This window comes from Aotus nancymaae, unplaced genomic scaffold (assembly GCF_030222135.1).
Source record: "Aotus nancymaae isolate 86718 unplaced genomic scaffold, 86718_ANA_hifiasm-v0.15.2.pri h1tg000075l, whole genome shotgun sequence".
Taxonomy (NCBI): Eukaryota; Metazoa; Chordata; class Mammalia; order Primates; family Aotidae; genus Aotus; species Aotus nancymaae.
Window position 1 is genome coordinate 4220427 of NW_026988490.1, and position 27565 is coordinate 4247991.

Sequence of the window (27565 nt, forward strand, 5' to 3'; positions counted from 1 at the left end):
AGGAAATACTGGCTTGGTGTGTGGGAGCTAGCCGAGGGGATGCTGGCTTGCACAGGGCAGGCCAGCTCCCAAGGGCATTGTTATTGGGTTTAGCAATTAGTGACTTGTGGGAGGGCCGTCTTTCTCGGGGTCTGTGAGGGCTGCAGTCACCACAGCAGGAAGAATACAGAAAAAAGTCATCCCATCACTTTGGGAGGCTGAGCTGGGAGGATTACTTTAGGCTAGGAGGTCAAGACCCCATAGAGACCAGCCTGGCCAGCACAGCAAGATCCCATCTCTATTTCTTAACAAAAAGAAAAAGAAGGCATAGGATGGGTCCCCGATCACCGATATCTGGCCCGCACATAAGGCACAATACTTGGGACGTCGGGGGTGAACCTGCAGCCGCCGTGTCCCAGACTTAGGAAGGGTCCCTGTCAGCACCACAGCAGCTTCTGGTCGAGTGTGATGACATCGCTGACAAAGCTGTCCTCGCCGATGAAGTCTCCCGTGATGACGTTGGTGCAGTGGGACCCCGGCCTCAGGCACTGCTCCCAGACCCACAACCGCAGGCACAGCAGGTTGGGCATCATCATCTTCTCCGGGGACTCTGATGGGTGCACCAGGATGTACTGCAGGTTCTCGGTGAGGTTGATGCCGCCCACAAACAGCCCTCCTGGAACAGTGAGTAGGTGGAGACATCACACAACCACCTGCCTCCACCCGCCCGTTTACCCCTCTTATTCACATGGTTAGAGGCTCAGATCTCAGGAATAATGGCCCCAAAGATGGCCACATCCTAATCCCCATGTGAAAGACAGAATAATGGCCCCAAAGATAGCCACATCCTAATCCCCATGTGGGGACAAAATAATGGCCCCAGAGATGTCCAAGTCCTAATCCCCATGTGGGAGACAGAATAATGGCACAAAGATGCCCACATCCTAATCCCCATGTGGGAGACAGAATAATGGCCCCAGATGTCCACGTCCTAATCCCCATGTGGGAGACAGAATAATGACCCCAAAGATGTCCACGTCCTAATCCCATGTGGGAGACAGAATGATTGCACAAAGATGTCCACGTCCTAATCCCCATGTGGGAGACAGAATAATGTCCCCAAAGATGTCCACATCCTAATCCCCATGAAGGAGAGAGAATAATGGCCCCCAAGATGTCCTCATCCTAATCCCCATGTGGGAGACAGAATAATGGCCCCAAAGATGCCCACGTCCGAATCCCCATGTGGGAGACAGAGAAGAATGCTGTTGTGTTCGGCACAAAGTCTGTGACATTTGTTATGAGGCTTATAGAGAGTGTTGACACTGACCAGTGATTGTGAAAATTGGGTCGCTGCATAATTAGAAAAGCAAATTTTGAGGGTCCATGTAGATATGCTGAGCCAGAATCTCTGAGGGGGCAGGGCGAAGGGGGCTGCAGGCTGTGCTTGAAGGAGCTCCCCCAGGGGTAGGTAGGTTCCCGTGCCCCTGTGTTGGCCAGCTGAGCTCACTCCAAGACCAGAAGACAGCAAAGTCAGCAGAAGGTTAAGGCCAAGTTCTCTCAGTGGCTTTTAAGACTTATTTCTAGGCCGGGCATGGTGGCTCATGCCTGTCATCCCAGCACCTTGGGAGGCTGAGGCGGGCGGACCATCTGAGGTCAGGAGTTTGAGACCAGCCTGACCAACATGGTGAAACCCCGTCTCTGGCAAAAATACAAAAAATTAGTTGGGTGTGGTGGCACATGCCTGTAATCCCAGCTACTCGGGAGGCTGAGGCAGGAGAACTGAATCGCTTAAACCTGGGAGGCAGAGGATGCAGTGAGCTGAGATTGCGGCATTGCACTCCAGCCTGGGCGACAAGACTGAAACTCCGTCTCAAAAAACAAACAAACAAACAAAAAAACCGCATTTCTAAACTGTGTAACCTTATTCCTGGGTAAGGGCAAGAGACCAGGTTGACAAAAGCCTGCTCCTTTGCCCAACCTGTGAGCTGGGGTTTTTTGTTTCTTGTTTTTTTAAGACAGAGTTTTACTCTGTAGCCCAGGCTGGAGTGCATTGGCACGATCTTGGCTCGCTGCATCCTCTGGCTCCTGGGTCCAAGTGATTCTCCTGCCTCAGCCTACTGAGTAGCTGGGAATACAGGGGCCCGGCACCACGCCCGGCTAATTTTGTATTTTTAGTAGAGACGGGGTTTTGCCATCTTGGCCAGGCTGGTCTCAAACTCCTGACCTCAAGTGATCCACCCGCCTTGGCCTCCCAGATTGCTGGGATTACAGGCGTGAGCCACCGTGCCAAACCTTGCTCATTTTTTTCCTTTTTTTTTTTTTTGAGACAGACTTTTGCTCTTGTCGCCCAGGCTGGAGCGCAGTGGCACAGTCTCGGCTCACCAGATCCTCCGCCTCCCGGGTTCAAGTGATTCTCCTGCCTCAGCCTCCTGAGTAGCTGGGACTACAGGTGCCCGCCACACCATGCCCGGCTGATTTTTGTGTTGTCAGTAGAGACGGGGTTTCGTCATCTTGGCCAGGCTGGTCTCAAACTCCTGACCTCAGGTGATCCACATGCCTCAACCTCCCAAAGTGATGGGATTACAGGAGTGAGCCATGACGCCGTGTCAATTTTTGTATTTTTTTTTTTGTTTTTGAAGACGGGGTTTCACCATGTCGGTCAGGCTGATCTTGAACTCACAACCTCAGGTGATCCACCCGCTTTGGCCTGCAAAGTGCTTGGATTACAGGTGTGAGCCACCACGTCTGGCCCAATTTTTGTATTTTTTAGTAGACACGGGGCTTCACCATGTTGGTCAGATGGGTCTTGAGCTGCTGACCTCAGGTGATCCGCCTGCCTCAGCCTCCCAAAGTGCTGGGGTTACAGGCGTGAGCCACCGCACCTGGCCTGTTTTGCTCTCCTTAATCTACCTTTTGCATAATCTACAGAACCTGTAAACCAAAATTAAAATTGAAAGGCTCCCCAACCATCTGAATGGACTGCCTCCTTGAGCAGGGCACTCTACAGCCTGAAAGACTGGTTCCCGCCATGGTGGGAAGTGGGGTAGGGGGCCGAGCGTCATTCTGTAGGTCCAGCAAGCACATTATATGAAAAACACAGCACTCACATCAACACAGACCTGAAGTCTGATAAGAAATCTTTCCCATCTATCCTCTCTGAAGCTGGCTACCTAGATAAAACCTTGCTCTGAGGCTGGGCAAGGTCTGATTCACACTTGTCATCCTAGCACTTTGGGAGGCTGAGGTAGGCGGATCACCTGAGGTCAGGACTGCGAGACCAGACGGACCAATATCATGAAACCCCGTCTCTACTAAAAATACAAAAATTAGCTGGGTGTGGTGGCACGTGCCTGTGATCCCAGCTACTCGGGACGCTGAGGTAGGAGAATTCCTTGAATCCGGGAGGTGGAGGTTACCGTGAGCTGACATTGTGCCACTGCACTCCAGCCTGGGTGACGAGAGAATCTCCATCTCAGGAAAGGAAAGGAAGTTGGGGGGATACGGGAAGGGGAGCGGGGAGGGAAGCGGGGAAGGGAGAAATGGAAGGGGAAGGGAAGGGAGGGGAACAAGGGAAGGAAAGAAGCAAAGCAAAGAAGGGAAAGGGGAAGTGAAGGGGGAAAGAAAGGGGAGCAGAGGGGAGAGGAGGGGAGGGAAGGGGGAGGGGAGGGAAGGGAAGCAGGGAAGGAAAGAAGGGAACAGGGAAGGGTGAAAGGAAAGGTGAGTAGAGGGTAGGGGAGGGAAGGGGAGAGGGGAGGGAAGGGGGGAAGGGAATGGGAGGGGAAGGCGGAAGGGGGAAAGGAGGGGAAGGGAGGGAAGGGGAGGGGAGAGGAGGGCTGGGAAGGGGGAAATGGAGGGAAGGGGAGAAGAAGAGGGAAGGGAAGGGCAAGGGGAGGGTAAGGGGAAGAGGAAGGAAGGGGAGGGGTGGGAAGGGGAGAAGGGGAGGGGAGGGAAGGGGGAAGGGGAGGGAAGTGGAGGGAAGGAGAGTGGAGGAGAGCAGAGGTGAGGAAAGGGGAGAAGGAAGGGGAGGAGAGGGAAGAGGGGAGGGGAGGGAAGGGGGAAGGGAAGGGGGAAGGGGGAAGGGGAGGGGAGGGGAGGGAAGGGAAACCGGGAAGGGAAGGGGGAGAGGGAAAGGGAGGGGATGGGAGGGGAGGGAAGGGAAGAAGGGAAGGGAAGGGAAAGGAAAAAGGAAGAAGGAAGAAGGGAGAAAGGAAAAAAGGGAGGGAGGGAGGGGAGGCAGAAGCCAGGCACAGAAACAGCCGCATTGGTGGCAGCTTGGCGTTTACCTTATTTGAACCCGGTTTCAACATTTGGCTGCCTTTGGCTGAAACTCAGTGGTCGGCAGAAGAGTAGGTTCTGGTCTGTTTACACTTTCTGTTACCTCACAGTTCACTGTGTACAGAGAAACCTTTAGGCCGAACTGAAAATATGTCAGGAGGCAATTTCAGGAACCGTAAATATTGGAAATAGAAGTTACTTGTTTTTTTCTTTTTGAGATGGAATCTTCCTCCATCGCCCAGGCTGGAGTGCAGTGGTGCGATCTCACCTCACTGCAGCCTCCCACTCCCGGGTTCAAGCGACTCTCCTGCCTCAGGCTCCCGAGAAGCTGGGACTACAGGTGCCCGCCACCACACCCGGATAATTTTTGTGTTTTCAGTAGAGATGGGGTTTCACCATGTTGGTCAGGCTGGTTTCGAACTCCTGACCTCATGTGATCCGCCTACCTCGGCCTCCCAAAGTGCTGGAATTACAGGTGTGAGCCACCATGCCTGGCCTTTTTTCCTTTCCTTTTTTTTTTAATTGCATTTTAGGTTTTGGGGTACATGTGAAAAACATGCAAGATTGTTGCATAGGTGCATATGTGGCAGTGTGATTTGCTGCCTTCCTCCCCTTCACCTATATCTGGCATTTCTCCCCATGCTATCTCTCCCCCAACTCCCCACCCGCCACGGTCCCTCCCATTCCCCCCCAACAGACCACAGTGTATAGTGCTCCCCTCCCTGTGTCCATGTGTTCCCTTTGTTCAACACCCGTCTATGAGTGAAAACATGCAATGTTTGATTTTGTGTTCTTGTGTCAGTTTCCTGAGAATGATGGTTTCCAGGTTCATCCATGTCCCTACAAAGGACGCGAATTCATCGTTTTTGATGGCTGCATAATATTCCATGGTGTATACGTGCCACATTTTTCCTGTCCGGTCTATCATCGATGGGCATTTGGGTTGGTTCCAGGTCTTTGCTATTGTAAACTGTGCTGCAATGAACATTCATGTGCATGTGTCCTTATAGTAGAACGATTTATAATCCTTTGGATATATACCCAGTAATGGGATTGCTGGGTTAAATGGAATTTCTATTTCTAGGTCCTTTTTGCTTCTCAGGAAGGAGAAGGGGAATGGAATTGGTGATGGTTTAAAAGAAGCCAGCTCAGGCCGGGCACAGTAGCTGATACCTGTAATCCCAGCACTTTGGGAGGCTAAGGCAGGCAGATCACATGAGGTCAGGAGTTTGAGACCAGCCTGGCCAACATGGTGAAACCCCATCTCTACTAAAAATACAAAAACTTAGACAGGAGTGGTAGTGGGTGTTGTGATCCCAGATACTTAGGAGCCTGAGGCAGGAGAATCTCTTGAGCTTGGGAGGCAAAGTTTGCAGTGAGCCGAGATCACACCACTGCCCTCCAGCCTGGGCGACAGAGCAAGACTCCAAATCAAAATAAATAAATAAATAAATAAAATAAAATAAACATTTATCTCCACCTGGTGTCCCTTCTTGCTATTGGAGGGGGTGCTCCCCATCCTCAGTATTTGAAACTCAATCATGGGCTGAAGGAATGTTCCAGTGGAGAAGAGGGCTTTGCATCAAAGGTAGTGCCCCGACCAAGAGCTTCCGTTCCGGGCATCGGGAGTGGTTGGCAAGCACACCTTGCAGCACACAAGGGCACTGTCAACCGGGAAGTCCCAGCATTTCCAGGGCCCCACACTCAGCCCACTTAACTCAAGCACCTTTCACAACCCTCGGCTCACACAAGAGAGGGAGCCCCAAGGCATGGATGAGACATACCTCAGCCCACTGGAGGTCCCCGCCCGCATTACGGCCCACACCCGGCGACCCAGGACACAGAGGGGGAGGAGGGGCTGGGTGCCGTGACCACAGGTCCACATCACACCAGGACAAAGACTGAGGACAGGCCCTGTGTCCAGGGTTCCACGTCACACCGGGACATAGAGCGAGTACAGGCCGCATGTCCAGGGGTCCACATCACACCAGGACACATAGGGAGGACAGGACCCATGCCCAGGGGTCCTCGTAACACCAGGACACAGAGGGAGGAAGGTTGGGACTTCTTTCCACTCGCTCACATCACACCAGGACAAAGTAAGAAGACAGGCCCTGTGTCCAGGGGTTCCCATTATACCAGGACACAGAGGGAGAAAACGTCGTGTCCAGGGGTCCACATCACACCAGGACACAGAGGGAGGACAGGTCCTGTGTCTTGGGGTTCACGGCACACCAGGCCACAAATGGAGTACAGGCCCCATGTCCAGGGGTCAACATCACAGCAGGACATAGAGGGAGGAAGGCTGGGCCCTGTGTTAACATGTCCACATAACACCAGGACACAGATGGAGGACAGGCCCCATGTCCAGGGGTCCACGTCACATCAGGACATAGAGATAGGAAGGCTGGGCCCTGTTTCCACAGGTCCACATCACACCAAGACACAGAGGCCAGATAGGCCCTATGTCCAGTGGACCACGTCACACCAGGACATAGAGGGTGAACTGGTCCTATGTTAAGGGATCCACATCACCCCAGGACACAGAGGGAGGACAGACCCCGTGTCCAGGGGTCCACGTCACACCAGCACAAAGAGGTAGACTAGACACCATGTCCAGGGGTCCACATCACACCAGGACACAGAGGGACAACAGGCCTCATGGACAGGGTTCCACGTGACACCAGGACACAGAGGGAGGACAGGCACTGTGTCCAAGGGTCCACATCACACCAGGACACAGAGGGAGGACAGGCCCAATATCCAGAGGTCCACGTCACACCAGGACATAGAGGGAGGAAGGCTCGGCCGTGTCTCTACATGTCCACATCTGACCAGGACACAGAGGCAGGACAGGCCCCATGTCCAGGGATCAACGTCACACCAGGACTTGGAGGGAGGACAGGCCCCATGTCCAGGGGTCCACATCACAACAGGACACAGAGGGAGGACAGGCACCATGTCCAGGGGTCCTCGTTATACCATGACATAGAGGGAGGTAGGCTGGGCCCTGTGTCCACACATCCACATCACACCAGAAAACAAAGGGAGGACAGGCCCCGTGTCCACGGGTCCACATCACACCAGGACACAGAGGGAGAACATGCCCCATGTACAGGGGTCCACATCACACCAGGACACAGAGGGAGAACATGCCCCATGTACAGGGGTCCACATCACACCAGGATACAGAGGGAGAACAGGCCAGGTGTCCAGGAGTCCATGTCACACGAGGACAAAGAGGGAGGAAGGCTGGGCCCTGTGTCGACACGTCCACATCACACCAGGATAGAGATGGGAGGACAGGCCCCATTTCCAGGGGTCCACATCACACCAGGACACAGAGAGACGAGAAGCCACATGTCCAGGGGTCCACATCACACCATGACATAGAGGGAGGATAGGCTCTGTGTCAAGGGGCCTACATCACACCAGGACACAGAGGGAGGACAGGCCCCATGTCCAGGGTTTCACGACACACCAGGACACAGATGGAGGAAGGCTGGGCTCTGTGTCCACAGGTCCACATCACACCAGGACACAGAGCGAGGACAGGCCCTGTGTCTAGGGGTGATTGTTACACCAGGAGACAGAGGAAGGATAGGCCCCGTGTCCAGGGGTCCATATCACACCAGAAGACAGAAGGACATGCCCGATATCCAGGGTTCCACATCACACGAAGATACAGAGGGAGGACTGGCCCCATGTCCGGGGTCCACGTTACAGCAGGACACAGATGAAGGACAGGCCAGGTGACCAGCAGTCCACGTCACACCAGGACATAGATGGAGGAAGGCTGGGACCTGTGTCCACATGTCCACATCACACCAGGACACAGAGGGAGAACAAGCCCTGTGTTCACAGCTCCACGTCACACCAGGACACAGTGGGATGAAGGTTGGGCCGTGTGTACGCACTGCCACATCACACCAGGACACAGAGGGAGGACAGGCCATGTGTTCAGGGGTCCATGTCACACCAGGACACAGAGGAAGGACCGGCCCTGTGTCCAGGGGTCCACGTCACACACTAACATAGAGGAACGAAGGCCGGGTCCTGTGTCCACAAGTCCACATCACAACAGAACACAGAGGGAGGACAAACCCCATGTCCAGGGGTCCCCGTCACACCAGGACAGAGATGGAGGAAGGCAGGGCCCTGTGTCCACACGTCCACATCACACCAGGACACGGAGGACAGGCGCCATGTCCAGGGGTCCACGTCACACCAGGACATAGAGGGAGGACAGGCTCCATGCCCAGGGGTCTACATCACACCAGAACACAGAGGGAGGACAGGCCTCATGTCCAGGGGTCCATGTCACACCAGGACTTAGAGGGAGGACAGGAACCGTGTCCAGAGGTCCATATCACACGAGTCGACAGAGGGAGGACAGGCCCCATGTCCATGTGTCCATGTCACACCAGGACATAGAGGGAGGAAGGCTGGGCCCTGTGTCCACATGTGCACATCACACCGGGACACAGAGGGAGTAAAGGCCCTGTGTCCAGGGGTGAATGTCACACCAAGACACATAGGGAGGACAGTCCCCGTGTCCAGCGGTCCACATCACACCAGGACACAGATGGAGGACAGGCCAAGTGTTCAGGGGTGCACGTCACACCAGGATATAGAGGGAGGAAAGCTGGGCCCTGTGTCCACATGTCCACATCACAGCGGGACACAGGGAGTACAGGCCCCATATCCAGGGGTCCACGTCACACCAGGACTTAGAGGTAGGACAGGCCCCATGTCCAGGGGTCCACATCACACCAGGACACAGAGGAGGGAATAGTCCCATGTCAAGTTGTCCATGTCACACCAGGACATAGGAGGAGGACAGGCCTCGTGTTCACGGGTAAATATTACACCAGGACACAGAGGGAGAACAGGCCCCATGTCCAGGGTTCCACATCACACCAGGACACAGAAGTAGGACATGCCCCGTGTCCAGGGGTCCATATCACAACAGGACACAGAGGGAGGACAGGTCCCATGTCCATGGGTTCACGTCACATCAGGACATAGAGGGAGGAAGGCTGGGCCCTGTGTCCACATGTGCACATAACACCAGGACACAGAGGGAGGACAGGCCCTGTGTCCTCGTGTGAATGTCACACCAGGACACAGAGGGAGGACAGGCCCCATGTACAGGGGTCCACATCACACCAGGACACAGATGGAGGTCAGGCCAGGTGTTCAGGGGTCCAAATCACAACAGGACATAGAGGGAGGAAGGCTGGGCCCTGAGTACACATGTACACATCACAGCACGACACAGAGGAAGGACAGGCCCCTTGTCCCGGGGTCCACGTCACACCATGACATAGAGGAAGGAAGGCTGGGTCCTGTGTCCACACGTCCATATCACACCGGGACACAGAGGGAGGACAGGACCTGTGTCCAGGTATGAATGTCACACCAGGACACAGAGGAAGGACAGACTCCGTGTCCAGGGGCCACATCTCAGCAGGACACAGAGGAAGGACAGGCCCTGTGTCTAGGGGGTCCACCTCACACCAGGACACATAGGGAGGACAGGCCCCGTGTCCAGGGGTCCACATCACAACTGGACACACACAGAGGACAGGCCAGGTGTTCAGGGATACACATCACACCAGGACATAGAGGGAGGAAGGGTGGGCCCTCTGTCCACATGTCCACATCACACCAGGACACAGTGGGAGGACAGCTGCGCTGTGTGTGCACACTGTCATATCACACCAGGGTACAGAGGAAGGACAGGCCATGTGTCCAGGGGTCCATATCACACCAGGACATAGAGGACGGACAGGCCTCGTTTCCAGGTGTCCATGTCACACCATGACATGGGAGGCAGGCTGGGTCCTGTGTCCACACGTCCACATCACACCAGGACCCAGAGGGAGGACAGGCTACATGTCCAGGGGTTCACGTCACACCAGGACAGAGATGGACGATGGCTGGGCCCTGTGTCAACAGGTCCACATCAGACCACCACACAGAGAGGGGATAGGTCCCCTGTCCAGGGGTCCACATCACAGCAGGACATACAGGAAGGGCAGGCTCCGTGTCCAGGGGTCCACGTCATACCAGGACACAGAGGGAGTATAGGCCCTGTGTCCCGGTGTGAACGTCACACCAGGAAACAGAGGAAGGACAGGTCCCATGTCCAGGGGTCCACCTCATGCTAGGATACAAACGGAGGACAGGCCAGCTGTTCAGGGGTCCAGACCACACCAGGACATAGAGGGATGAAGGGTGGGCCCTCTGACCACATGTCCACATCACACCAGAACACAGAGGGAGGAGAGGCCCCATGTCCAGGGGTCCACGTAACAACAGGACACAGAGGGAGGACAAGCCCCATGTCCAAGGGAACACATAACACCAGGACACAGAGGGAGAAAGCCTAGGCCGTGTGTCCACATGTCCACATCACACCAGGACAGTGAGGGAGGAGAGGCCATGTGTCCAGGGGTTCATGGCACACCAGGACACAGAGGAAGCACAGGCCCCATGTCCCAGGGTCCAGCTCACACCAGGATATAGAGGGAGAAAGGCTGGGGCCTGTTTCCAAACGTCCGCATCACACCAGGACACAGAGGGTGGAAAGGCCCCATGTCCAGGGACCTATGTCTCACCAGGACCCAGAGGTACTAAAGGCCCCATGTCCAGCGGTCCACATTACACCAGGACACAGAGGGACGACAGGATGCATGTACAGGTGTCCACATGACACTAGGACACAAAGGGAGGACAGGCACCGTGTCCAGGGGTCCCCATCACACCACGACACAGAGGGAGGACAGGCCCCATGTCCAGGGTTTCATGACACAACAGGATATAGGGGGAGGAAGTCTCGGCCCTGTGTCCACACCTCCACATCACAACAGGACACAGAGCGAGGACAGCCCCAGTGTCCAGGGGTGATTGTTATACCAGTAGACAGAGGAAGGACAGGCCCCGTGTCCAGGGGTCCTTGTTACACCAGGACACAGAGAAAGGACAGGTCCCATGTACAGGGGTCCACACCACACGAGAACACTGAGGGAGGAGAGGCCCCATGTCCAGGGGTCCACATCACACTAGGACACAGACAGAGGACAGTCCAGGTGTCCAGGAGTCCACATCACACCAGGATATAGAGGGAGGAAGGCTGGGCCCTGTGTCCACACGTCCCCATCACACCAGGACACAGAGGGAGGAGAGGCCCCATGTCCAGGGATCCATGTCCCATGACGACACAGAGGGAGGACAGGCCCCATGTCCACGGGTTCACGTCACACCAGGACATAGAGGGAGGACAGGTCCTGTGTCCAGGGTTCCACGTCACACCAGGACACAGTGGGAGGACAGTCCCCATGTCCAGGGTTCCACATCACACCAGGATACAGAAGAAGGACAGGCCCCGTATCCAGGGGTCGACATCACACCAGGACAAAGAGGGAGGACAAATTCCATGTCAAGAGGTCCACGTCACACCAGGAAATAGAGGGAGGACGGCTGCGCCGTGTCCAGACGTCCACATCACAGCAAGACAAACAGTGAGGACAGGCCCCATTTTCAGGCGTCCACGTCAAACCAGGACATAGAAGGAGGACAGACCAGGTGTCCAGGGGTCTACATCACACCAGGACATAGAGGGAGAACAGGCCCCGTGTCCAGGGGTCCACATCACACCAGGACACAGATGGAGGACAAGCCAGGTGTCCAGGGATTTACATCACACAAGGACATAGAGGGAGGAAGGGGGGGCCCTCTTTCCACATGTGCACATCACACCAGGACACAGAGGGAGGAGAGGCCCCATGTCCAGGGGTCTGTCACACCAGGATATAGAGGGAGGACAGGCCCCGTATCCAGGGGTCCACATCACACCAGGACATGGAGGGAGGACAAGCCACATGTCGAGATGTCCACATCACACCAGGACACAGAGGGAGGACAGGCCCCGTGTGCAGGGGTCCAAATCACACCAGGACATGGAGGACAGGCCCCATGTTCAGGCGTCCACGTCAAACCAGGACATAAAAGGAGGACAGACCAGGTGTCCAGGGGTCTACATTACACCAGGAGACAGAGTGAGAACAGGCCCCGTGTCCAAGGGTTCCTTTTCAAACCAGGACACAGAGGAGGAGTGGCCCCATATCCAGGGGTCCACATGACATCAGGACACAGATGGAGGACACGCCAGTTGACCACGAGTCCACGTCACAACAGGACACAGAGGGAGGAACGCAGGGACATGTCCACACGTCCACATCACACCGGGACACAGATGGAGGAGAGGCCCCATGTCCAGGTTTTCACGACACACCAGGATATAGAGGGAGGAACTTTGGTCCCTGTGTCCACACGTCCACATCACACCGGGACACAGAGGGAGGACAGGCCCTGTTTCCAGGTGTGAAGGTCACACCAGGACACAGAGGAAGGACAGGACCTGTGTCCAGAGTTCCACATCACACCAGGACACAGTGGGAGGACAGGCCCCATGTCAAGGGGTCCATGTCACAGGAGGAAATGGACAAGAGAAAGGCAACGCCCTGTGTCCACACGTCCACATCACAGCAAGACTCAAAGTGAGGACAGGCCCCATATCCAGGGGTCCATGTCACACCAGGACACAGAGGGAGGACAGGCCCTGTTTCCAGGTGTGAAGGTCACACCAGGACACATAGGAAGGACAGGACATGTGTCCAGCGTTCCACATCACACCAGGACACAGTGGGAGGACAGGCCCCATGTCCAGGAGTCCACGTCACAAGAGGAAATAGACGGAGGAAGGCAGCGCCCTCTGTCCACATGACCACATCACATCAAGACACACAGTGAGGACAGGCCCCATATCCAGGGGTCCACGTCACACCAGGACATAGAGGGAGGATAGGCCCTGTTTCCAGGTGTGAAGGTCACACCAGGACATACAGGGAGGACACGCCCTGTGTCCAGGGGTCCACATCACACCAGGAGACAGAGGAAGGAGAGGCCCCATGTACAAGGGCCGACGTCACACCATGACAGAGGGAGGAAGGCTGGGTCCAGTGTCCACACGTCCACATAACGCTAGGACACAGAGGCAGGAAAGGCTCCATGTCCAGTGGTGCACGTTACACCAGGACAGAGATGCAGGAAGGCTGGGCCCTGTGTCCACACGTCCACAACAGACCAGGACACAGAGGGAGGACAGGCCCCATGTCCAGGCATCCACATCACATCAGGACACAGAGGGAGGACAGGCCCAATGTCCAGGGTTTCACGACACACCAGGATATAGAGGGAGGAAAACTAGGCCCTGTGTCCACACGTCCACATCACACCAGGACAAAGAGCGAGGACAGGCCCTGTGTCCAGGGGTGATAGTTACACCAGTAGAGAGAGGAAGGACAGGCCTCGTGTCCAGGGGTCCAAATCACACCAGTACACAGAGGAAGTACAGGCCCCGTGTCCAGGGGTCCACCTCACACCAGGATACAGAGGGAGGACAGGCCCCGTGTCCAGCGGTCCACATCACACCACGACACAGACGGAGGACAGGCCAGGTGTTCAGGGGTCCACATTACACCAGGACATAGAGGGACGAAGGGTGGGCCCTCTGTCCACATGTCCACATCACACCAAGACAGAGAGGCAGGAGAGGCCCCATGTCCAGACGTTCACGTCACACCAGGACACAGAGGGAGGACAGGCTCCATATCCAGGGGTTTAAGACACACCAGGACACAGATGGACGAAGGCTGTGCCCTATATCCACACGTCCACATCAGACCAGGACACAGAGGGCAGAAAGCTGTGCCCTGTGTCCACATGTCCACATCACACCATGACACAGAGGGAGGACAGGCTCCATATCCAAGGGTTTAAGACACACCAGGACAGAGATGGATGAAGGCTGTGTCTTGTGTCCATACGTCAAAAACACACCAGGACACAGAGCGATGACAGGCCTCATGTCCAGGGGTCCACGTCACACCAGGACACAGAGGGAGGAAAGCTGGGCCCTGTGTCCACACGTCCACATCACACCAGGACACAGAGGGAGGACAGGCCTCATGTCCAGGGGTCCACGTCACACCAGAACATAGAGGGAGGAAAGCTGGGCCCTGTGTCCACACGTCCACATCACACCATGACACAGAGGGAGGACAGGCTTCATATCCCGGGGTTTAAGACACACCAGGACAGAGATGGACGAAGGCTGTGCCCTGTGTCCACACGTCCACATCACACCAGGACACAGAGAGAGGACAGGCCCTGTGTCCAGGTGTCCACATCGCACCAGGACACAGAGGGAGGACAGGCTCCATATCCAGGGGTTTAAGACACACCAGGACAGAGATGGACGAAGGCTGTGCCCTGTGTCCACACGTCCACATCAGACCAGGACACAGAGGGAGGACAGGCCCCATGTCCAGGGTTCCACGTCACACCAGGACATAGAGGGAGGAAGGCTGGGCCCTATGTCTACAAGTCCACATCCCCCCAAGATACTGAGGTAGGACAGGCACCATGTCCACAGGACCACATCACACCAGGACACAGAGGAAGGACAGGCCCCATGTCCAGGGCTCCGTACTACACCAGAACATACAGGGAGGACAGGCCCCCTGTCAAGGTGTCCCCATGACACCAGGACACAGAGGGAGGAGAGGCCCCATGTCCAGGTGCCCACATGACACCACGACACAGACGGAGGACAGGCTCTATGTCCAGAGGTCCACGTCACACCAGGACATGGAGGAACGCTGGGCCTTATGTCTACACGTCCACATCACACCAGGACACAGAGGGAGGACAGACCCAGTGTCCAGGTGTCCACATCACACCAGGAAACAGAGGGAGGACAGGACCCAAGTCCAGCGGTGCACGTCACACCAGGACGTAGTGGGAGGACAGACCCTGTGACAAGAGGACACAGATGGAGGTCAGTCCACATGTCCAGGGGTCCATGTTACACCAGGACATAGAGGGAGGAAAGCTGGGCCCTGTGTCCACACGACCACATCACACCAGGACACAGAGGGAGGACAGGTCTCATGTCCAGGGGTCCACGTGACAACAGGACATAGAGGGAGGAAGGGTGGGCCCTGTGTCCACAAGTCCACATCCGCCCAGGATACTGAGGGAGGACAGGCCCCATGTCCAGAGGACCACATCCCACCAGGATAGAGGAAAGACAGGCCCCATGCCCAGGGCTCCGTGCCACACCAGGACATAGAGGGAGGACAGGCCCCGTGTCCAGGTGTCCACATGACACCAGGACACAGAGGGAGGATAGGCCCTATGTCCAGGGGTCCACATCACACCAGGACATACAGGGAGGAAAGCTGGGCCCTGTGTCCACACGTCCACATCACAGCAGAACCAGAGGGAGGACAGGCCTCATGTCCAGGGGTCCACGTCACACCAGGACATAGAGGGCGGAAAGCTGTGCCCTGTGTCCACATGTCCACATCACACCATGACACAAGAGGGAGGACAGGCTCCATATCCAAAGGTTTAAGACACACCAGGATAGAGATGGACGAAGGCTGTGCCCTGTGTCCACACGTCCACATCACACCCGGACACAGAGGGAGGACAGGCACCGTTTCCAGGTGTCCACATCACACCAGGACACAGAGGGAGGACAGGCTCCATATCCAGGGGTTTAAGACACAACAGGACAGAGATGGACGAAGGCTGTACCCTGTGTCCACACGTCCACATCAGACCAGGGTACAGAGGGAGGACAAGCCTCACGTCCAAGGGTCCACGTCACACCAGGACATAGAGGAAAGAAGGCTGGGCCCTGTGCCCACAAGTCCACATCACCCTATGATACTGCCGGAGTACACGCCCCATGTCCAGAGGACCACATCACACCAGGACACAGAGGAAGGACAGGCCCCATGTCCAGGACTCCGTGCCACACCAGGACATAGAGGGAGGACAGGCTCCGTGTCCAGGTGTCCACATGACATGAGGACACAGAGGGAGGACAGGCCCTATGTCCAGGGGTCCATGTCACACTACGATATAGGAGGAGGAAAGCTGTGCCCTGTGTCCACAAGTCCACATTCCCCCAGCATACTGCGAGAGGACAGGCCGCATGTCTAGAGGACCACATCACACCAGGACACAGAGGAAGAAGAGGACCCATGTCCAGGTCTGCATGCCACACCAGGACATAGAGGGAGGAAAGGCGTCCAGCCGCATGTCCAGGTATCCAGCTGCATGTCCAGTCCCGATGTCCAGAGGACCACATCACACCAGGACACAGAGGAAGGACAGGCCCCATGCCCAGGGCTCCGTGCCACACAGGACATAGAGGGAGGACAGGCCCCGTATCCAGGTGTCCACATGACACCAGGACACAGAGGGAGGACAGCCCCTATGTCCAGGGGTCCACGTCACACCAGGACATAGAGGGAGGAATGCTGCGTCCTGTGTCCACATGTCCACATCACACCAGGACACAGAGGGAGGACAGGCTCCATATCCAGGGGTTTAAGACACACCAGGACGGAGATGGACGAAGGCTGTGCCCTGTGTCCACACGTCCACATCAGACCAGGACACAGATGGAGGATAGGCCTCATGTCAAGGGGTCCACGTCACACCAGGACATAGAGGGAGGAAAGCTGGGCCCTGTGCCAACAGATCCACATCACACCAGGAAACAGAGAGAGGACAGGCCCCGTGTCCAGGTGTCCACATCACACCAGGACACAGAGGGAGGACAGGCCCCGTGTCCAGGTGTCCACATCACACCAGGACACAGAGGGAGGACAGGCCCCATGTCCAGCGGTCCACGTCACACCAGGACGTATTCGGAGGACAGGCTGTTTGTCTGGGGGTCCGTATGACAAGAGGACACAGAGGGAGGACAGTCCTCATGTCCAGGGGTCCAGGTCACACCAGGACATGGAAGAAGGCTGGGCCCGGTGTCCACATGTCCACATCACACCAGGACACAGAGGGAGGACAGGCCCCATGTCCACGGGTTCATGTCACACCAGGGCATAGAGGGAGGAAGGTTGGGCCATGAGTCCACACGTCCACATCACAGTGGGAAATAGAGGGAGGACAGGCCCTTTGCCCAGGTGTGAATGTCACACCAGTACACAGAGGAAGTACAGGCCCCATTTCCAGGGTTCCACTTCACACCAGGACACAGAGGGAGGACAGGTCCCGTGTCCAGGGGTCCACATCACACCCGGACACAGAGAGGGGACAGGCTCCATGTCCAGGGGTCTATGTCAAACCAGGATATAGAGTGAGGACAGGCCCCGTGTCCAGGGGTCCACATCACACCAGTACACAGAGGGAGGACAGGCCCCATGTCCAGCAGTCCTCGTCACACAATGACATAGAGGGAGGAAGGCTGGGCCCTGTGTCCACCCGTCCACATCACACCAGGACACAGAGGGAGGACAGGCCCCATATCCAGTGTTCCTCGTCACACTATGACATAGAGGGAGGAAGGCTGGGCCCTGTGTCCTGATGTCCACATCACACCAGGACACAGCGGGAGGAGAGGCCGCATGTCCAGGGGTGCACATAACAGGAAATAGTTGGAGGATGGCTGGGCCACGTTTGCACACTGCCACATCACACCAGGACAGAGAGGGAGGACAGGACATATGTCCATGGGTCTAGGACACAGTGGAAGGACAGGCCCCGTGGCCAGGTGTCCATGTCACAGCCTGACATAGAGGGAGGAAGGCTGGGTCCTGTGTACACACATTCACATCACATCAGGACACAGAGGGAGGACAGGGTCCATGTCCAGAGTTTCACGTCACACCAGGACAGAAATGGACGAAGGCTGCGCCCTGTGTCCACACCTCCACATCAGACCAGGACACAGAGGGAGGACAGGCCCCATGTCCAGGGGTCCACATCACACCAGGATATACAGGGAGGACAGGCCCCGTGTCCAGGGATCCACATCACAACAGGACACAGAGGGAGGACAGGCCGCATGTCCAAGGATCCACGTTACACCCGGACCTAACAGGAGGAAGGCTGTGCTCTTTGTCCACACGTCCATATCACACCGGGACACAGAGGGAGGACAGGTCCCATGTCCAGTGGTCCACGTTACATGAGGACAAAGAGAGAGAACAGGCTCCATGTCCAGGGGTCCACGTCACACCAGGACATAGAGGGAGGAAGGCTGGGCCCTGTGTCCACACATCCACATCACACGGGGACACAGAGGGAGGACAGGCCCTGTGTCCTGGTGTGAATGTCACACCAGGACACAGGAAGGTCAGGCCGTGTGTCCAGGGGTACACGTCACACCAGTACACAGAGGAAGCACAGGCCCCGTGTCCAGGGGTCCACCTCACACCAGGACACAGAGGGAGGACAGGCACCATGTCCAGGGGTCCACATCACACCAGGACACAGAAGGAGAGGCCCCGTGTCCAGGGGTCCACATCACACCAGGACACCTACGGAGGACAGGCCACGTATTCAGGGATCCACATAACACCAGCACATACAGGGAGGAAGGGTGGGCCCTCTGTCCAGATGTCCACATCACACCACGACACATAGGGAGGAGAGGTCCCATGTCCAGGGGTCCACGTCACACCTGGATATAGAGGGAGGACAGGCCCTGAATCCAGGGGTCCATGTCACACCAGGACACAGAGGGAGGACAAGCCCCATGTCGAGGAGTCCACGTCACACCAGGACACAGAGGGAGGATAGGGCCCATGTCCAAGGGTCCATGTCACACCAGGACACAGAGAGAGGAAAGGCCTCGTATCCAGGGGTCCATGTCACACTATGATATAGAGGGAGGAAGGCTGGGTCCTGTGTCCACATGTCCACATCAGACTAGGACACAGAGGGAGGACAGGCCCCATGTCCACGGGTTCATGTCACACCAGGACATAGAGGAAGGAAGGCTGGGACCTGTGTCCACACGTCCACATCACACCGGGACACAGAGGGAGGACAGGCCCTGTGTCCTGGTGTGAATGTCACACCAGGACACAGAGGAGGGACAGGCCCTGTGTCCACGGGTCCACATCACACCAGGACACAGACGGAGAACAGACCAGGTTTTCAGGGGTCCACATCACACCAGGACAGAGAGGGAGGAGAGGTCCCGTGTTCAGGGGTCTGCATACATGGGGACACAGAGGGAGGACTGGCTCCGTGTCCAGGGGTCCACATCATACCAGGATACAGACGGAGGACAGGCCAGGTGTCCAGGAGTCCATGTCACACCAGGATATAGAGGGAGGACAAGCCCCACATCCAGGGGTCCACATCACAGCAGGATATGGAGGGAGGACAGGCCCCATGTCGAGGAGTCCACGTCAAACCAGGTCATAGACGGAGGACAGACCCGGTGTCCACGGGTCGTCACACCAGGACACAAACAGAGGAAGGCTGGGCCGTGTGTCCTCACTTCCACTTCACACCACGACACAGAGGAAGGACAGGCAATGTGTCCAGGGGTCCAGGAAACACCAGGACACATAGGAAGGACTGGCCCCGTGTCCAGGGGAACATGTCACCACACGACAAAGAGGAAGGATAGGTCGTGTGCCCACACGTCCACATCACACAAGGACACAGAGGGTGCACAGGCCCCATGTCCAGGTATCTATGTCACACCAGGACATAGAGAGAGGACAGGCCCGGTGTCCAGGATACACATCACGTCAGGACACAGAGGGAGAACAGGCCCCATGTCCAGGGGTCCATATCACACCAGGACACAGATGTAGGACAGGCCCCATGTCCAGGGGTCCACATCACAACAGGACACAGACGGAGGACAGGCCCCGTGTCCAAGGCTCCACATCACACCAGGACACAGTGGGAGGAAGAGTGGGCAATGGGTCCACATGTCGACATCACACCAGGACACAGAGGGAGGACAGGCCCCACGTCCAGGGGTCCACGTCACATCAGGATACAGAGAGAGGAGAAGCCCCATGTCCAAGGCTCCACGTAACACGAAGACACAGAGGGAGGAAGGCTGAGCCATGTATCCACACTTCCACATCACGCCAGGACACAGAGGGAGGACAGGCCCCGTGTTCAGGTGTCCACATCACACCAGGACACAGAGGGAGGACAGGCCCCGTGTTCAGGTGTCCACATCACACCAGGACACAGAGGGAGGGCAGGCCCCACGTCGAGGGGTCCTCGTCACACCATGACATAGAGGAAGGAAGTGTGGGCCTTTGTCCACATGTCCACATCACAACACGACAGAGGGAGGAGAGGCCCCATGTAAAGGGGTCCACGCCACACCAGGATACAGAGGGAGGACTGGCCCTGTATCCAGGAGTCCACGTCACACAAGGACACAGACGGAGAAGAAGCCCCATGTCGAGGGGTCCACGTCACACCAGGAAATAGAGGGAGGACTGGTGCATGGTGTCCACACGTCCACATCACAGCAAGACACACAGTGAGGACAGGCCCCATGTCCAGGGGTCCACGTCACACCAGGACATAGAGGGAGGACAGGCCCCGTGTCCAGCGGTCCACATCACACCAGGACACAGAGGGAGGACAGACCCCATAGCCAGGGGGCCTCGTCACACGAAGACAAAGAGGGAGAAAGGCGGGACCCTGTGTCCACAGGTCCACATCACACCAGGACACACAGGGAGGACAGGCCCCATGTCCACGGGTTCACATCACACCAGAACATAGAGGGAGGAAGGCTGAGCCCTGTGTCCAAATGTCCATATCACACAGGGACACAGAGGGAGGACAAGCCCTGTGTCCAGTTGTGAATGTCACACCAGTACACAGAGGAAGTATAGGCCCCGTGTCCAGGGGCCCACCTCACACCAGGACACAGAGGGAAAACAGGCCCCGTGTCCAGGGGTCCACATCGCAGCAGGACACAGACGGAGGACAGGCCAGGTGTTCAGGGGTCCACATCACACCAGGACATAGAGGGAGAAAGGGTGGGCCCTATGTCCACATGTCCACATCACACCAGAACACAGAGGGACGAGAGGCCCCATGCCCAGGGGTCCACGTCACACCAGGACACAGAGGGAGGACAGGCCCCATGTCCAGGGATCCACGTCACACGAGGACACAGAGGGAGGACAGGCCCCATGTTCACAGGTTGACATCACACCAGGATATAGAGGGAGGAAGTCTGGCCCGTGTCCACACGTCCACATCACACCGGGACACAGAGGGAGGACAGGCCCTGTGTCCTGGTGTGAACCAGGACACAGAGGAAAGACAGGACCTGCTTCCAGGGTCCCACATCACGCCAGGACACAGTGGGAGGACAGGCCCCACTTCAAGAGTTCCAGACCCACCTGGTGAGCGCGATGAAACCTTGTCTCTACTAAAAATGAAAAAAAAAAAAAAAAAAAACTAGCCCAGCATGGTGTTTGGTGCCTGTGGTCCCAGCTACTCAGGAGGCTGAGGAAGGAGAATCGCTTGAACCTGGGAGGCGGAGGCTGCAGTGAGCCCAGATCACACCACTGCACTCCAGCCTGGGTGACAGAGGAAGACTCGGTCTCTAAAAGTCAATTGATGGCCGGGCGCAGTGGCTCACACCTGTAATCCCAGCACTTTAGGAGGCTGAGGCAGGTGGGTCACAAGGTCAGGAGGTCAAGACCAGCGTGGCCAAAATGATGAAAGCTCGTCTCTACTAAAAATACAAAAAACTAGTCAGGCCCAGTGGCAGGTGCCTGTAATCCCAGTTACTGTGGAGGCTGAGGCAGGAGAATCGCTTGAATCTGGGAGGCAGAGGTTGCGGTGAGCCGAGATTGCGCCACTGCACTCCAGCCTGGGTGACAGAGGGAAACGCCATCTCAAAAATATATAGATATATAAATAAATAAATAAATAATTTAAAAATTAAAAAACTTTTTACAAGGGGGTTGGGGGAACACATGTAGCCAGGAACAGACCTGTGGGGAGGCCGGGGCACCCTCTCTGGGTGCCTTCAGGACGTCTTGACCGTGACCTCCAGTTTGCAGAGCGGGGGGCTGGTCAGCTCACGTCTCAGCCCTTCTGAGGCTGCTGTCTGGGCTCCCGGGTGCCTGCAACCCCGGTAAAATAACACAGACCCTGATGGGGGTGCCCATGGAGCCAGGAAGATGCTGCTCACATATCCTTTTTGGCCGCGCCTGGCCATTGTTCCTTTTTGTTTTTAATTTTATTTTAAGTTCTGGGATACATGTGCACATCTTGCAGGATTGTTACATAGGTACACACATGGCGTGGTATCTCCTAATGCTATCCCTCCCCAATCCCCCCACCCCCTGTTATCCCTCCCCTAACCCCCTGTTTTGTTGTATTTTGAGATGGAGTCTCGCTCTGTCACCCAAGCTGGAGTGCAGTGGCACAATCTCAGCTCACTGCAACCTCTGCCTCCCGGGTTCAAGCCATTCTCCTGCCTCAGCCTCCCAAGTAGCTAGGACTACAGGCACTCGCCACCACGCCAGACTAATTGTTGTATTTTTAGAAGAGGCAGAGTTTCACCACGTTGGCCAGGCTGGTCTCGAACTCCTGACTTCAGGTGATCCACCTGCCTCAGCCTCCCAAAGTGCTGGGATGACAGGCGTGACCCACTGCGCCCAGCCTAATTTTTTGTTGATTTTTCTTGAGACGGAGTCTCACTCTGTCGCCCAGGCTGGAGTGCAGTGGCACAATCTCAGCTCACTGCAACCTCTGCCTCCCGGGTTCAAGCAATTCTCCTGCCTCAGCCTCCCAAGTAGCTGGGATTACAGGCGCCCGCCACCATGTCTGGCTAATTTTTGTATTTTTAGAGACAGGGTTTCACCATATTGACCAGGCTGGCCTGGAACTCCTGACCTTGTGATCCGCCCGCCTCGGCCTCCCAAAGTGCTGGGATTACAGGTGTGAGCCCCCACGTCCGGCTCTGCTATGCAGATTTCTAAACGCATCACAGGAAGCAGTTCTCACGAGGAGCCACCCCCAGCTCCAGGTCGGCCTGCAGGAGAGCCGGGAGCTGCTGTTGTTCCAAACTCCACCTGCTGCAGGGATCACGGCAGCAGCCACACCCGGGGGTACCAGGTAAGCAAATGCAGGGTGAGGGTGTGAGGATCCCCCAGCCCTGGGAGAGACCTGTGGCCATCCTTCTCCCTCGTCACTCACCCCGCGGGGACACAGCATCTCCCCAAAGATGGTCTTGATGCAGAAGATCAGGTACTCGTGCAGGTCCTCACTCAGTCCCTGCAAGTTCCTGCAGGCCAGGATGACCACCTCACGAGGGTGCCGCTCCAGCCACTCTGAGATCTCCGGGAGCGTGTCCTGGGGGGAGGGAGGGGGAGGGGCAGAGACCTTCATGAGTCCCACAGCTCGGGGAAGGCTGGGCTCCGTGGGTCACACCTGTCATTCCAGCGCTTTGGGAGGCCAAGGCGGGCGGATCACCTGAGGTCAGGAGTTCAAGACCAGCCTGGCCAACATGGCGAAACCCCATCTATACTAAAAACATACAAAAAAATTAGCTGGGTGTGGTGGTGGGCGCCTGTAATCCCAGCTACTTGGGAGGCTGAGTCAAGAGAATTGCTTGAACCTGGGAGGTGGAGGCTGCAGCCAGCCATGTCGGCCAGGCACGTTGGCTCATAGCTGTAATCCCAGCACTTCAGGAGGCCGAGCGGGGACAGATCACCTAAGGTCAGGAGTTTAAGACCATCCTGGCCAACACGGCAAAACCTCTCTCTCTACTAAAAATACAAAAATTAGCTGGGCATGGTGGTATGCACCTGTAATCCCAGCTACTCAGTAGGCCGAGGCAGGAGAATCGCTTGAACCCAGGAGGCAGAGGTTGCAGTGAGCCGAGATCAAGCCACTGCACTCCAGCCTGGGCAAAAGAGCAAAACTCTGTCTCAAAAAAAGAGAAAAGATGAGGCCAGAACAGTGGCACTCCCAGTGCTTTGCGAGGAGGCTGAGGCCGATCCCAGAGAACTGGCTTCAGTCCAAGAGTTTGAAAAGAGCCTGGGCAACATGGCTAAAAAAAAATAAGAATTAAAGAATTAGCTGTGGTGGTTCACACCTCTAGTCCAAGCTAGAGGTAGTTGGTAAGCTTAGACAGGTGGATCCTCCTGCAGACAGGAGGCTGCAGTGAGCCAACTCAGCCCGGCTCGGTGGCTCATGCCTGTCATCCCAGCACTTTGGGAGGCCGAGGCAGGCCAATCACCTGAGGTCAGGAGTTCGAGACCAGCCTGGCCAACATGGTGAAACCCTGTCTCTATTAAAAATACAAAAATTAGCCGGGCATGGTGGTGCATGCTTATAATCCCAGCTACTCCAGAGGCTGAGGCAGGAGAATCGCTTGAACAGGAAGGAAGACGTTGCAGTGAGCTGAGATTGCGCCACTGCACTCCAGCCCGGGTGACAGAGCAAGACTCTGTCTCAAAAAAATAGAAAGAAAACAAAAAGAAAAAAAGAAACGGAGAAATTCACATCCGTCAAGAACCCCCTGTACCCCAGGTGTGGTGGCTCACGCCTGTAATCCCAGCATTTTGAGAGGCTGAGGCGGGTGGATCACCTGAGGTCAAGAGTTCGAGACCAGCCTGGCCAACCTGGTGAAACCCCGTCTCTACTAAAAATATGAAAATTAGCCGGGTGTGGTGGTGGGCGCCTGTAATCCCGGGTACTTGGGAGGCGGAGGCCGGAGAATTGCTTGAATCTGGTGGGCGGAGGTTGAAGTGAGCCGAGATTGAGCCACTGCACTCCAGCCTGGGTGGCAGAGCGACATTCCATCTCCAAAAGAAAAAAAAATAAGTGCTCCTAACAGAACAGCAGGCATCAGTATCTCCTGGTCTCTTGTCTGGCCCTGAAGCTGACATTGTCATCCCATTAAAGGTCAGGAACCTCCCATCCCTATGGCAGTCTGGTTCCCCATGGGAGGCCGGCCGCCTCCTGAGCGCTCCCCGTGTATCCCCCCCGCCTGGTCGTACCTCCACCAGTCCCATGGTGTATACCATGTGAACAAACTGCAGGTTCTTCTCAGAGCCGTCCAGCATGAGGGCAATCTGCACGTCTAAGTACCGCACGCAGGCATCCAGCTGCTCCGCGATGTCCAGCACCTGTGGGCAGAGGGGCTGTCACGTCTCCCTGCTGGTTGCCATGGCTTCAAAGCTCATATTGCACAGGCTGGTTTCTTTTATTTTCTTCAGCGGGAGTCTCGCTCTCTCATCCAGGCTGGATTGCAGTGGCATGATCTCGGCTCCCTGCAACCTCCTCCCTCCAGGTTCAAGCGATTCTCCTGCCTCACCCCCCCGAGTAGCTGGGATTACAGGCACCTGCCACCACGCCTGGCTAATTTTTCTATTTTTAATAGAGACGGGGTTTCACCGTGTTGGTCAGGCTGGTCTCGAAATTCTGACCTCAGGTGATCCACCTGCCTCGGCCTCCCAAAATGCTGGGATTACAGACATGAACCTCCATGCATGGCTAGGAGTGGCAAAATTATTAACATAAAAAGGTGAAAGAGGGGCTGGGTGTGATGCCTCAGGCCTGTAATCCCAGCACTTTGGGAGGCCGAGGTGGGTGGATCACGAGGTCAAGAGATCGAGACCATCCTGGTCAACATCGTGAAACCCCGTCTCTACTAAAAATACAAAAAGAAAATTAGCTGGGCATGGCAGCGCGTGCCTGTAATCCCAGCTACTCAGGAGGCTGAGGCAGGAGAATTGCCTGAAGCCAGGAGGCAGAGGTTGCGCTGAGCCGAGATCGTGCCATTGCACTCCAGCCTGGGTAACAAGAGCGAAACTCCGTCTCAAAAAAAAAACAAAAAAAAAAGTTGCCTAAAGAGGTGCACACAGTCTGCCCTGCTGCCCTCCAGCTGCAAGGGAACCTCAGTTCTTTCCTATTGGCCAGAGCCCTTCACAGGATGTCCCCCACCCCTTCCAGTACCTGCTGCACTGCCCCTCCCCCTCTGCAGAATGTCTGGGGTCCTATGTTCTAAACTGCTTTACTTTCAAATTTTACCGGACCTACCTGAACTCAGGAGAATCTGTTGAGGCAGGTCACTCTCTGGGTCCTGCTCTTGACTTTTCTCACTGTGGAAACTGTCAGACAGCAGTGATCAGCACCCAGCCTGAGGGGATGGCTTCAAATGGAGGTGAGTCTGTAGGGACAGGGGCATTATGCAAGTCTCTGTCACGTTTCAAATCCTTGGGAATTCAAATTTGACACTGCCCCAGGGACAGTTGAGAGGGCTAGTGTCGAGGAGGGAGGGAGCACTGGATGTCCCCAAAGACATCACACCTGGAGAGGGCCATTGCACCCTGAGTCTGTGGTTAGGGAGGACGGCTCCTTGGAGGTGGACCAAGATGCCTGGGGGAATATACCATGTAGAGGAAAGGATGGAGTGGATGTACTGATTCTTTCTAGAGGGGGACGGGTCACGTCACCGTGTGTTTGTAGGGAGTGGTGGGATCGTGTTGTGCCGGTGGCCCAATGAAGATGGCGGGCAAGCCTGAGCCCTGTGTTATGTCTTCGGGCACCTGGAAGGTGCCCTTCCATAGTGTTCAGAGGGATTTGGACTGGACTCTTCTAGATCTTAGGGAGGAGTGAGGAGAAGTCGTCTCAGCCAGAGACAGCTGTTGGGTGTGTTGGCTGGGACAGAGCATGCAGTGACAGCCTCTGGGTGGGCGAGCCTGGGGCTACTGTAACTGCCGCAGCCTCTCAGCTCGCTCCCCAGAGGTGGCTTCTCAGTCAGTTCAGGTAGCTGTTGGCTTTAACAGGGGTGGGGGCAGTGGGGAAGTTCAGGCAACACGGCCTGGGCTTCCCAGGTTGTTCTGAATTGTTCGTCCTTTTGTGGAAGCGCAGGTCTTCAGACCCACTTCCTCTTGTCTGCTAGCTCACGGCCTGTCCTCTGCACTTTGTGTTTCTGTGGAGATCAACAATTTGCCTCTATTCCATGTCTACTACCTCATGAACAGGGGACGGGTGTGGACTCTTGCTGGTTCCCAGTGGAAAGGTCTGGAAAGACTGCTTTCCTTTTCAATAGAGGCAGGAGAGTAGCACACAAAGAGGAAGATGGTCCTCTTATTATTATTATTCAAGTTAGGATGTGTGTCCTGACTGATGAGGTGCATGTGCTGTATCCCTATTCCCCTTGACTGGAGACTGCATGAAGTCCTAGCGAACAGGGATGAGCTCCAGACAACTTTGCCACACCTGGCCTGTGGCCCAAGAACCTCTGGTTCTTGGTTGGTCACTCTATTCAGTTATTGGGAGCTTAAAGGAAAAGGACCAGAGATGGGCTCGTTGTCCCACGACCTACTGTAACATGACCAGCAGCTGTGAAAATCCCCAGACACCCCCCTACCCCCGACCGCCCCACTGCTCACCGCAT

The 27565-nt window shown here is 56.1% G+C and overlaps 1 protein-coding gene across 1 annotated transcript; it reads right to left on the reverse strand.

Moving 5' to 3' along the window:
• On the reverse strand, positions 1–27565 carry LOC135271073 (PI-PLC X domain-containing protein 1-like). The gene is made up of 5 exons (XM_064367760.1): positions 27561–27565; positions 26846–26942; positions 25161–25289; positions 23353–23508; positions 1–655 (listed from the first exon to the last, which is right to left on the reverse strand). Exons 1-5 carry the CDS (start codon positions 27563–27565, stop codon positions 572–574), a joined length of 471 nt encoding a protein of 156 aa, XP_064223830.1. The 3' UTR covers positions 1–571.